A 13,257-nucleotide genomic window follows, 5' to 3' on the forward strand; every position below is an offset into this window, starting at 1 on the left:
TCCTGATATGTGCTGTTGTCCATGAGAAATTGGCCCTTGGCCTAAAGGAAACCTGCTCCCCACCCCCTCCATACACACACACACTGGAGGCTCAGTAGAGAAAGCTAGGCAGTTCATTGAAAAGGTGGGTACCATCGACAGAGATTAAAAAAAAAATGGCAGGGTATAACACCACAGGAATGCAAAGAAAGTTTTCTTTTTCTTTTTCTTTTCCTTTTCTTTTTTTCTTTTTCTTTTTCTTTTTCTTTTTCTTCTGTTCTCTCTCTCTCTCTCTCTCTCTCTCTCTCTCTCTCTCTCTCTCTCTCTCTCTCTCTCTCTCTCTCTCTCTCTCTCTCTCTCTGTAACAGAATTTCTCTGTGTAGCTCTGGCTGTCCTGAAACTTACTCTGTAGACCAGACTGGCCTTGAACTCAGAGATCTGCCTGTCTCTGCCTCCTAGGTGCTAAGATTAGAGGTGTGTGCCACCCCAAGGTCAAAGCCTTGTCCATCAGTCTAACCCAGTAGGTAACCTTCAGTCATGTTGGAAGTTTGGAATGCAAGGCCTCAAACTTGGAGTGTGTATATTCTCTACGAACACCAACATTTGGCTGCTGCTGCCAGCTTCAGGCTGTCCTTAAAGCTGTCTCTGAACCCTAGAAAATCAATGTCTATTTTGTCTATTTTCCATTTTGGCCTCCTAAGAATCCTTCCTGAGGAGCTACTTATTTGACTCAAAAGAAACAAGCCTCTTTAAAGGGTGAATATCTTTAGCTGATGGGACAAGATCAAAATCAACATGATAACTAGTCTCTCCCTCCTCTCCTTGGCCCAGCAGCCCTCCTATTTGTTCTAAAATACCAGCCAGACCCCACTGAGCTGATCAGCCTGTCTGTGGATTCTCCTATTTGTTCTAAAATACCATCCAGACCCCACTGAGCTGATCAGCCTGTCTGTGGATTTGCTGTGGAAGCCTCACCTTCTTGTGCTTTGCCCACTCACTCCTTGTCACACCCACACATGCTTCCAGGCCCCGTCACATGGGATCTGCCAGGATCGTCATCATTTTGGAACACCGTTCTTCCCATACCCGGACTATTGCCTCATTCCCTGGCTTCTTCCATCACCCTGCAGGAGAGTACGAGAACAAAGGCCTGATGATCATCGACGAGGAGGAATTTCTGTTGATCCTGAAGCTCAAAGACCTGAAGAAGCAGTATCGAAATGAGTACCAGGAACTTAGAGACCTCCGGGCTGAGATCCAATACTGCCAGCGCCTGGTGGATCAGTGTCGCCATCGCCTGCTCATGGGTATTCCAGTTGGGAAGGTTGGCAGGCCCCTTAAGGTCAAGAGAGGCCTGAGGTCAAGGCTAAGGGTCAGTTCTGGAAGTGCTCTCTGAGATGCATGCTGCAGAGCCAGGGATTGGTCAGAGGCTTCAGGTATGTGCTTTCTAGGTCTATGATGGCTGTGAGAATAGAGAAGCTCATGGAGCAGAAAGCGACGAAAGGGAGGAGAAAGAGTCGAGCCTGTAAGAGCCTTTGCCTGCTTCCCCACAGGCTCCCTTACCCCTCACAGTGCTGCCTCTCTGACTTTTGCAGAATTTGACATCTGGTACAATGAGTCTTTTATGATCCCAGAGGACGTTCAGGTAGCACTGAAGCTAGGCAGCAGCATCCGGCCAGGAATGGTGCCTATCAGCAGGATTGTGTGTCTGGTGAGCAGCACAATAGTAGGAGGGTGTGGGTGATTCTGCCTCTTCCCTGGGTTCGTGTCTAGTGCTGCCAGTGCCCAGGTAGAGGGGCAGGTGTAAGCTCCTCCATTATTGAAAAGTGAAAGACAGAGCTAGAGGGGTGGCTCAGCAGCGAAGAGGGCTTGCTGCTTGTCCAGAGGACCTGAGCTTGGTTCTCAGCACCCATGTCAGGCCACTCACAACTATTTGTAATTCTAGTTCCAGTTCCAATGCCTTCTTCTAGCCTTTGTGGGCAACAGCACACATAAGGCATACAGTCGTGTAGACTTAAACACATACAAATATTTTTGAAAATCTTACCTTAGTTAGGTTTCCAAAGCAAGGTTGGGAGCGAAGAGGGTCTATTTCAGCTTATAAGCTTTAAGCTACACTATGAGGGAAAGTGAGCAGGAACCTAGAGACATAAGCTGAAGCAGAGACCATGGAGGAATGCTTGCTCCTTTGCTGCCCATGACTTCTTTCCCCAACCCTTTTTTCTAAGCCAGGTGGTGGTGGCACAGGCCTTTAATTCCAGCACTTGGCGGGCAGATCTCTAGGTTCAAGTTCAGTATGGTCTAAAGAGTGAGCTCCAGAACCACCAGGACTATGCAGAGAAACCCTGTCTCAGGAAGCCAAAGATAGATAGATACATACATACATACATACATACATACATACATACATAGATGTGAATGAGGTTTTATCTGTATGTGTCATTTATTACATGTGTGCCTGGTGCTTAGAGTTCAGAAGAAAGTGCTGAATTCCATTTGGAATTGGAGTCATACACAGTTATAAGACATTTTGTGAGTGGTAAGGGTTGAACCTGGGTCCTCTGGAAGAGAAGCCAGTACTCCTAACCAGTGAACCATCTCTCTCGCCTCTTCAGTCTGTTTTCTTATAAAATCCAGGACCTCCTTCCCAGGGGTGGCATTGCCCACCATAGGCTGGGTTATCCTGTATCAATCATTAATCAAGAAAATGCCCTACAGAGTGTCTATAGGCCAGCCTTATGGAGGAAATTCCTTAATTGAGGGTCTTTTTTCCCAGACATGTCTAGGTTTGTGTCCAGTAGACAAAAACAAAACAAAACAAACAACAAAAAACCCAACCAGCACAAATCTTAAAGGGGGACATGTAAGGGCGAAAGAGATGGATCAGTGGTTGAGAGCACTGGATGTTTGTCCAGAGGCCTTGAGTTCGATTCTTCACACCCACATGGTGGCTCACGGCTGTTTATAACTGTAGTTCCATGAATTCCAATGTAGACACAGCACCCATAGATCTAAATAAATCTTTGAGAGAGAGAGCAAGCGAGCAGAGAGACAGATAGCACAGAGAGAGAGAGAGAGAGAGAGAGGGAGAGAGGGAGAGAGGGAGAGAGGGACAGAGACAGAGACAGAGAGACAGCAAGGCAGAGACAGAGGAATCCATTTTATTACTGTCAATTTTCTGCAGTGCCCAGGTGGCCCTTACAGAGGGATCTGGAAGGACACTAGCAGACATGGATGTTACAGATGCTCTGGGTGCATTTGGAGGCCCAGCAAGGGACGTCCTGATGCTAAGCATAGGCAGGGTTTATCCTGACAAGCCAGGCTGAGATAATATTCTTGGTTGGGCCTCTCCTAGGGAGAAGATGACCAGGACAGGTTCAGCCATCTGCAGCAGACTGTCCTGCCTGAAGGTCTTGATTCCATCACCTTCTACAATGCCAAAGTCAAGACAGATCAGAAGGTAACTTTGGACATTCATGTCTGTGAGGGTGGAGGCCCCGAAGACTTTGTTATTAGGATACTCAGAACCACCAACTCCATTAGATAGGCACAGGGTGTGTCTGAGTGTATGTTGCAGGTGTGTGTGATGGTACCAGCCCAGGAAGATTGAGTGTCACCCTTAATCAGTAGGTGTCTTTTGCCAGCTCCAGCCTGGAATAAGGCTGGACTTTGGAAGTGGGGGAAGGAGGATCACATAGATCATGGCCAGGTCTGGACATGGCTTGTAAATGCTAGCCTACCTATAACCATGTATGGTGGCTTACAGCCCATGACAGTCTAAGAATTAAATCCTCTGAGACCATGGCCTGTGGAGAAGGGCTATCCTGAACAAATGGCAGGGGACAGAGGATCCTATGTAGCTCAAGTGGAAGTAGACATGGTGTCAGCCACAGAGAACCTATGACTCCCCAGGCTTCACTCTGCCAAGGCCCTGAATACTGTGTAGCCCTCTGTGCTCAGGTGGCCTTTGTGATTTGGTTTGTTTCTTTGAGACAAGCATCATGTATCCCAGGCTGGTCTCAAACTTGCTAGGTAGCCAAGGGTAACCTGGAACTGACCCTCTTGCATCCACACTCTGCATGCTGAGATTACAGGTTTGGGTTACTGTACTCAGCACTATTTGCTTTTTCTTTTTCTTTTTCTTTTTTTAGTTCCTTTCATTGTGAGACTGATTTATAGCATGTATGTGTGTGTTTACATACTTACATTTTTAAAAACCTTTATTTTATGTGTATTGGTGTTTTGCTTGCTTGTCTCTCTGTGCACCATGTGCATGTTTGGTGCCTGTGGAGGCCAGAGGAGGGTGTAGGATTCCCTAGGATCCCTCCAGAACTGAAGGTGATCGGAACTGAACCTGGGTCCTCTGGAAGAGCAGCCAGTGCTCTTAACCACTGAGCTATCTTTCCAGTCCCAAATATATTTTTTAAATCACAAGCTCATATTTGATTGGACTTAAGGACTGCAAAACATATGAATTGAAATAATTTTCTTCCTGAAAGGGCGTATACTTGTTTTTTGGAGCAGGATGGGAGAGGTGTTGTTTTGTTTTGATTTCTTAAGACATGGTCTCCTGACGATCTGATCTCTATGACTTTGAGACCAGTCTGATCTACACAATGAGTTCCATGCAAGAGCTACATAGTGAGGCCCTTTAATCCCAGCACTTGGGTAGAGACTAGTAGATCTCTGAGTTTGAGACCAGCCTGGTCTACAGAGTGAATTTCAGGACAGCCAGGGCTACACAGAGAAACTTTCTCTCAAAAAAACAAAACAAAACAAAACAAACAAGACACTAAATTCTTAGCTTAGGCTGGTCTCAAATTCACTATGCAGCTAAAGATGGCCTTGAAATCATATTACTCCTGCTTGTATCTGTGGAATGCTGAGATTATAGGCGTTCAGCAGCATATCTGGCTGGCTATTTGTTTTTCTTTGAAACAAAGTTCCATGTGGTTCAGGATATGCCTTGAACTTGCTGTGTAGCACAGAGTGGCCTTGAACTCCTGTTCGTCCTGCTCCTGCCTCTTAAGTGTTGGAATTTTCAGGTTTTCCCCACTATACTGCCAGTGTTTGCTTTTTGCAGTTACCCATAGAGTATTACCAACCTAGGACTGTTTTACTCCCTTCAAGAATTCCAGCTTAAATGCTGAGAGATGTAGCTCAGAAATAGAGCATTTGCCTTTGTAAGACCTGTGTAAGGCCCTGGGTTCAACGAAAGGAGGAAAAGTTCCATCTTGAGCCAGGTGTTATGTCAAATCCAATAATCTAAACACTTGGGGGCAGGGTGCTGAGGGAGGAGTATCTTGAGTTCAAGGCCATCTTGGGCTATATATTGAGACACTATCCCAAGAAAGAAAATTCCAGCTTAGTGTTGGCATTGCATGTTCAGCTTCTTATCTTGGGGACTTTAGAGTTCCTTTCCATATTTTAAGCTAGCTTTAACATTTGCTCCTTTCCTGCCCCCTGCTTTAGTGACAGCCTTTCCTATTCACTCTCAGGGATCCTAGCAGTGTATTAAAAGAATAGAATTTAACTATCAAAAGAAGACCTCTAGAGGACCAGCCCCTTCCTGTTAGTTTCCTATTGCTGTGACTAATACCTGGGAGTCACAGCCTAAAAGTAGGAAGGATTAAGCCATTCTGCCTCTTGAGTGCTGGAAGCAGGAGAATCAGGAGTCCAAAGTTATCCTTATTTGCATAGGAGGTTCAAGGCAGGCCTGGGCTTCATGGAGACCCTCTCTAGAAACAAACAGAAATAGAAACAAAGGGAAAAACAAAGATGAAAGATTTACTTTACCTCGTAAACTGGTTCCATTGTTATAGGCTTATGGTAGCATCAGAAGAGCATGGTGGAGAGCTGCTTGTATCATCAACGCGCTCAATCTGAGAAGGACTGGGGTGGATCAAGGATATGATAAACCTATCAGGCCATAACCCCAGTGACCTACATCCTCCAACCTGCTCCTACCTCTTGCGTCCCACCACCTTCCACTAACGCTATCAAGTTATGAATCCAATGGTGGATAAATTCGTTGATTAGCTCTCACTTTCCTATTACCTCTCAATGATCAGATCTACCCATGGAGACTAAGCTTGCAAACACAGGAACCTATATGCTTTAAGGTATATAGTATATAAAGTACTTCATATCCAAACTATTGTTGGGGTATATTGTGTGAAGGTTGTCTTTGTATTTTTCAATTGTTAATTCTGTAACAGCAAACCTGAACTTTGATATTGTTATTCTTATGGCTCATCACCTGCCTCAGTATTTTGTAAACATACACCTTCTTCATTTACTGATTGGTTTAATAAAGATCTGATGGCCAACAGCTGGGCAGGAAAGGGAAGTCGGGACTTCTCTGGACTGAGAGGATCTCTGGGAAAAGAGTCATGGACAGTTGGGTTACTAAGTTAGATGAGCTAGCTGGGAGGTAGCCTAAGCTATAATAAAATTAATAAGTCTCTGTGTCATTATTCGTCCACTGGTGGGTCCAAGAGAGTCCAACAATAAACTATAACATCTTTTCTCTTTTGAATCAATTCCCTGTCAGATTTTATGTAGGCCACTGAAGCATGCATGCCTATTTTTTTGTTTGTTTTGGGATAGGGTCTCACTATGTAGCTCTGGCTGTCTTGGAACTCACTAGGTAGCAGGTGGAGCTCACAGCCACCCACCTGCCTCTGCTTTCTGGCCGCTGGGATTAAAAGTGCATGCCGCTATGCCCAGTACACGTCTCCTTTTAAACATAACTGCCAGGGCATTTCAAACGTTTTACACACCTTCCTTAGACTGGAAGAATGAAAGTGTTTAGATGGAATGTTACTTTTCATAGCAGTTGCACTGTGCAGAGGTGCTTTGTCTCCAGACTGTGATGTTTGCAGGAGCAATGATGACGTGCACGTAACATGGCTTGTGAGTCCTCGCTAAGACCACACCTCCTCATCAATTTCCCTTCTCTTCATCTTTTTTTTTCTAGCACAATTATATGAAAACCATGGTGGGCCTCCAACAGTCACACAGAAAATAGTCTCATCAATAGCTTGAAGACCAGCAGCTCTAGTCTGTTCTAAGGAAGCTGCTAAACCACATGCCCAGAGTTCCAGCCACTCAGCTGCAAGCTGGGACCAAACCCAGAGAACACACAATTGCCTGCCTGCTAGGATGAGCATCCTCCAAAGGACACCCTTGCTCCTCTTCACAGAATATTTTTGATTTTAATTTACTACTATATGTAAAAGCAAGATAAAATTACTTTTTATTTCCTGTCTGAAAGGACATCTTCCTTATGTACAGGTTGTGGCTAAAACCAAGTCCTACGTTTGCCTAGCAAGCATCACACCTGGGATTTGATCCCTAGCAAAATGCACACAGACACAGACTCACACACACATACACACACACAGACACACCACCCACACAAACACGTACGAATGCATGTGCACACATAGGGATGGGAGGAAGATTGGGAGTATAACTCAGTGGTAGAATACTTGTCTAGCATTCATTAAGCTCTTCCATCTCCAACACCACCAAGAAGAAAAATAGCTAATATGGTAGCTAGGCATGGTAAGACAGGCCTGTAATCCCAGCATTTGGGTGGTGGCGATGGGAAGATCAAGAGTTACCCTTAGCTACATATACAGTTCAAGGTCAGTAGGAAACTCTATCTCAAACTAATTTTATTGAGTAGGAAATCAAAACAGCAATTCAGGCTCCTCCTGACAGGTGTTTCCCCATGGTCAGTCTCTCCTCTCTTCTGTGGGCATCCTGACATGAGCTTAGTCTGAGAATACTTCTAGTTCTCTCAGTCCAGACTTTCTCTGCTCCTGGCCTCTGAAGACAAGAGGAAATCCTTCTTCCTTGCCAACCAGAAGAGTATCAAATATAGTTAGTGACCTACAAAAGGCAGAACTAGGTCCCTGTGCACAGGAGTACATGACCTTAGATAGCACAGCCTTTCTGGCCAAGCACACATGTGCAATAGGTGTTGCAACTTCTCTGTGTCTTGGCCCCTCCCTTTTCTTTCTTAGTGAGTGGCTGAAGGTAAACTCAAGTGAAAGTGACGACAGGAACAGGGGTCACCCCAGCAGGGTTGAGCAGGGAGGAGGAAATGTTCCTCCTGAGTCAAGCTCTCAGGCTCTGTGTGCTTGGTGATGGTAGCACGGGGAAGAGCTTGCTGCTCTGCTAAAGGCAAACACTGTCCCTCTGGACACTGACCAGTGTGGTCTCTGCTGATGTTGTGGGCCAAGGCTTTCACCTTGAACATGGTATGACAGTGATCCTCCATCTGATACCCTTGACTGCTCAGGATGCTAGAGCTCCCACAATGGAATTACCTGGAAGCCTGGCAAGGGAAGCAGTGAGCGAAAATACCCCAGATTAGACTTCAGAGGTTAACTTCTCTCCGAGGGCTGTAGGTCCTTGGATTACTTTATATGGGGAAAGTTGTAAGGAGCTGGGACAGAGGACATGGTGAAGTGGCTAAGAGTGCTTGTTCTGCAAGTATGAGGATCCAAGTCCAAATCCTTTATACATGCATAAAAACCATGGCTGCACTAATGTTAAACTCAGCATGGGGGGCAGAGACAAGCAGATCTGGAGAGCTTGCTGGCCATCCAATATATCCTAAACAGTGGGCTTCCTGTTCAGTGACATACCCTGTCTCACAGTAGTAAGATAGAAAGTAATCATGGGCCGGGCGATGGTGGTGCACGCCTTTAATCCTAGCACTTGGGAGGCAGAGGCAGGCAGATTTCTGAGTTCGAGGCTAGCCTGGTCTACAGAGTGAGTTCCAGGACAGCCAGAGCTACACAGAGAAACCCTGTCTCGAAAAACAAACAAAAAAAACCCCAAAAAAACAAACAAAAAAAGCAATCATGGGAGACAACTGATGTCCTCTGACCTGTGTGTGGCTGTCACTCATACCTACACACTTGCATGCATGTACTACATCTAAACCCCCCCCACCAACCGATCCCTCTCATCTCCGTTCCTACCCCAGGGCCTCATTATGTAAGTCAGGCTAGTCTAGGACTCAGTGATCCTTCAGCCTCAGCCTGGCCAAGGGTTTGTATTGGAGGCATGTACCACCACACTACAGCAAGGAGATATTTTCTTACCTAAGAGGAAGAACAGTGTGACTGTCTGAGGTGTGGTTTCCATGTGGAATAGATATAAGGGGGTTTGGTTTGTATGGTCCTGAGTTTGGATTCTGCCCTGTACCCAGGTAAAACCAAGGTATAGTGGCTGTAAAGCTAGCCCTGAGGTCAAGGGGCAACAAAGTTGGGGTTTGGATATAGGTATATCCTCAGAGCTCACAAAGAAAAACTTAAAAAGATTGGTAAATGAGGGTATAAAACTTGAAAAATTATCACATAATATATAATTTTGTGGTTAGTAGATAAAACAAGATAGAACAAACGTCTTCTGCAACAAAGGCATAAAATTTGAAAGCAGAGGGGTGAGAACTTGAAATTTGCCAAGGCAATTTTATATTGTTTGGGGAAGAAGAAAATACTTTTTTATATATCCAGTACTTTTCCACTAGGATAGGAATGACTCTTCAGGATGAAGGTGTTGTGTGAGTTTATGGAAAGGGAGGGATATTATTTCCCAAATGTCATACTGAGCCTAGGGTCGTGTTGCTAATGCCATTCTTGCCTGCCTTCCATCAAGAAAGGGAACTACACAAAGTCACTGCGCTGAGAACTTGAAATTTGCTTGTCCTTTCAAACTTGAGCATTTTCCCTCCCTTCCAGTGCTTTCAGACAGAGTCTTCCCATGTCCCAGGCTGGCACTATAATCTCACTCCTGGCTCTGGAGTACTGCAGTTACAGGTGTGACTTCTCACAAAGGCAGCATCTGCTGAGGAGTTGAGACAATGCTCTGACAGTTCTCACTGGGGGAAAGGATTAGGTAGAGAGGTAGGAAATGAGTGCTGGATAGGAAGTAGCCTTCCACTCAGTTCCAGTTCCTTCTCAATGGGGAAGGACCTTTTGTCTTTCCTAAGTCTTAGTTAGGTTCTGATTTGAGTCAGAACTCGGGCCTGGACACACAGAAAAAAACAAAACAAAACAAAAAAAAAACCCTGCTATTAGGGGAGAAAAGATACCACCTACTGATATCTTAAAACATATCTAGTTTCTTATGGGCTGTATCAGTCAATATACTACATATCCATCTGTATATTAGTCAACATATTAGCTGTGGTTATAGTTCCGTGGTAGTGACTACTTGCTTAGTATTCTAGTTTCATTCTTTTGCTGTGATAAAACACTTGGGCCAAAAGCAACTAAGGGGAGAAAATGGTTTACACTTCCAAGGCACAGTCCATCATTTAGGAAAATCAGAGTAGAAATTATTCTAGCTTTCTTATACAGCCTTGGACCAGCTACCTAGGTAGGTGCTGCCCACAGTAGGCTAGGCCATCCTCCATCAAAATACCTCCCCTACAGAAACGACACAGACCAGTCTGATCTAGACAATTCCTTAACCGATGGTTTCCTCTCAGAAGACTATGGTGTGTCAAGCTGGCAAAGCTAACTGGGATACCTAATGGACACACGGCACTTGGTTCAATTTTCAGCACTGGGAGGGACAAAATTTACAAATAGTTTTGTAGAATGTGCTCAGGGGATCAACTTGTGTCCCCCTGTCCTACTTTCCCCATCACTTTACCAAGCCATAGAACTTACCTGCGCTGGGCATGGTGGCACACGCCTTTAATCCCAGCAGAGGAGGCAGAGGCAGGCGGATTTCTGAGTTCGAGGCCAGCCTGGTCTACAAAGTGAGTTCCAGGACAGCCAGGGCTACACAGAGAAACCCTGTCTCGAAAAACCAAAAAAAAAAAAAAAAAAAAAAAAAAAAAGAACTTACCTGTGGCAATGACCATGCTTTGGCTTTCTCCCCTTTTTTATGAGACACCAAAGTTAATTTTAGGGGCTACTAGTAGCCACCCTAGAGTCTGCTGGAATGGATGTAGTCTGGGCCCATAGGAGCTACTACTAGAAGTGATTCTCAACGTTTTCTTTTTCTCAGTACTCTGAGTGGGAAGAGGTTTCATCTTGGGGATTGTGGACTTTTTCTTTAAATACATTTGGACACTTTTTGTATAAAAGCATGGGATAGCAGTGGCTTTGAATAGGTTTGGCCTCCAAAGACTCCTGAATTTGAAAGTTTGGCCCATAGGTAGTAGCACTATTAGGAGGTGTGGCCTTCTTAGAGGAAGTACATCATTGTGGGGGTGGGCTCTGAGGTTCCCTCTGCTTAGGCTCCGCCCAGAGCGGAAGAGTGATTCCTGGCTGCCATCCGATCAAGACGTACAACTCTCAGTTCCTACTCCAGCACCGTGTCTCAGGCCATGCTTCCTGCCATGATAATGGACTAAACCTCTGAAACTGTAAGCCAACCCCAACTAAATGCTTTCCTTATAAGAGTTGCATTGACCATGTCTCTTCACAGCAATGGAAACCCTACGTCGTGGCATGGTGGCACATGTCTTTAATCCTAGCACTCGGAAGGCAGAGGTAGGTGTAAGGCCTGCCTGGTCTACACAGTGAGTTCTAGGCCAGTCAGGGCTACATAGTGAGGCCCTGTCTTTTTTTTTTTTTTTTTTTTTTTTTTTAACGTATGGAAAGTATCCAATAAGCTAAAAAGTATCTATTGGTTTGCTCAGGAGGCCAATCACATGGAGAATGAGGTTGGAGGTTGGGGAATTTTAAGGCAAGTCTGGGTTGAAAAAGTTTTTTTTCAGACAGGGTTTCTCTGTAGCCTTGGCTGCCCTGGAATTCTCTCTGTAGAACAGGCTTAAGTGTGGAGATTAAAGGTATGAGCCACCATGCCTTATAACATACATTTTCTTTGTCTTGAGTTCAAACTGGGTGTGGTGATATCTCTTGAATATAAACTGGGTGTGGTGGTATGTAATCCTAGTACTTGGGATACAGCAAACCAGATTCCAGAGAATCCTGAACACCATCTCAAAGGTGCTGACCTTTTTAAAAAAGATTTGAATCAAAGATTTGTGGGCCTCAAAATTTCCACTGACCTCCATGGTTTGATATGCTTACTCTATTGGGTTCTGACCAAAGTTACCACTAGACTGAAGTACCATTCATCTGTCTCATGTTAGAGAGCTGTTTACTTTATTAAGGAAATGGGAAACCCATACACCTCATCTTAGGTTCCTCTCAACTTAGTATCCATGCAAAGTAACCCTTTCCTAATGTCAAGTGGCTGCCAATGGCTTATGTGACATTTAAGGCAAAGAGCTCCAATATATTCAAAATATAGCTGGGCGTGATAGCACACTAGAGACTCAGGAAGAGAGCTTCACGCTCTAGGCAAACTTGCCTGGCAGTGGTGGTGCACATGCCTTTAATCCCAGCACTTGGGAGGCAGAGGCAGGCAGAATTTTGAGTTCGAGGCTAGCCTGGTCTACAGAGTGAGTTCCAGGGCAGCCAAGGCTACACAGAGGAAAAACCCTGTCTCAAAAAAACAAAACAAAAAAAGATAGTTGTTTAATGAAAGGCATTGTTGTACAATGTTCATAACATTATCTATGTGATACTCTTCTATTTCAATAGGTAAGGCTGTAGAAACCCCAGAAACAGCCATGCCCAATGTCATAGGACTAGAAATTGGCTGGTATTGGTTTAAAGTTTAGGATTTTATGGACTGGGATATTTCTTACTAGGTGGGTACTTGTCTAGTGTTTAGGAAGCCTTGGGTTCAATCTCCAGCACCATATAAACCAGCTCTGGTGCTGTCTCCCTTCCTGTAACCTCTCTACTATGTGGTCGATGCAGGAGGAGGAGAGATGTTCAAGGTCATCTTTGGCCAACTTACTGAGGTCAAGGCCAGATGGGATACACAAAACCCTGTCTCAAAAAGAATCAAAAAGAGGAAGTTCGGGGTTTCACAAGTCCCTCCTTTTATCCTCACAGCAGTGAGAGAATCTGTTCACAACAAAACTTTCATCTTCAGCAGGTTGTGGTGTCTGGCACCTGTAATCCAGGCATCAGGGAAGCTGGGGTAAGGATTTTGAGTTTGAGGTCAGTATAGCACATAGCAAGTTTCAGCCACAAAGGAAAGCTCACCAATGAATGCAAAACAAAATGGTCGTGGGAGACTGAAACCTAGAGCGGGTTTTGTTTTGTTTTTGGTGGACCTTGAACTTCCATGATATGAGTAAAAGTTACCAGGAAAAAAAAAATCCAGATTAACCTCTAAACAAAATGATAAAAAAATTCTGCTAGCCTACATACAAGTGAAAAA

General features: G+C 44.7%; 1 protein-coding gene across 6 annotated transcripts in view; it reads left to right on the forward strand.

The window, feature by feature from the left end:
* Kif9 (kinesin family member 9) overlaps positions 1–7,249 on the forward strand; it is a 48,437-nt gene extending 41,188 nt beyond the window's left edge. For 3 of the 6 annotated variants that reach the window (XM_006511943.4, XM_006511944.3, XM_006511945.3), the window contains 4 exons: positions 1,110–1,286; positions 1,575–1,690; positions 3,335–3,439; positions 5,802–7,249. In XM_006511943.4, the coding sequence (XP_006512006.1) occupies positions 1,110–1,286; positions 1,575–1,690; positions 3,335–3,439; positions 5,802–5,912 (509 nt within the window). In that variant the 3' untranslated portion in view covers positions 5,913–7,249. The remainder of the gene's footprint in view (positions 1–1,109; positions 1,287–1,574; positions 1,691–3,334; positions 3,440–5,801) is intronic. The other 3 variants (XM_006511942.4, NM_010628.3, NM_001163569.1) reach the window with 2 other exon arrangements.
* The last annotated feature ends 6,008 nt before the right edge of the window (positions 7,250–13,257 follow it).

The sequence above is a fragment of the Mus musculus genome, chromosome 9 (assembly GCF_000001635.26).
Source record: "Mus musculus strain C57BL/6J chromosome 9, GRCm38.p6 C57BL/6J".
NCBI classification, from domain to species: Eukaryota; Metazoa; Chordata; class Mammalia; order Rodentia; family Muridae; genus Mus; species Mus musculus.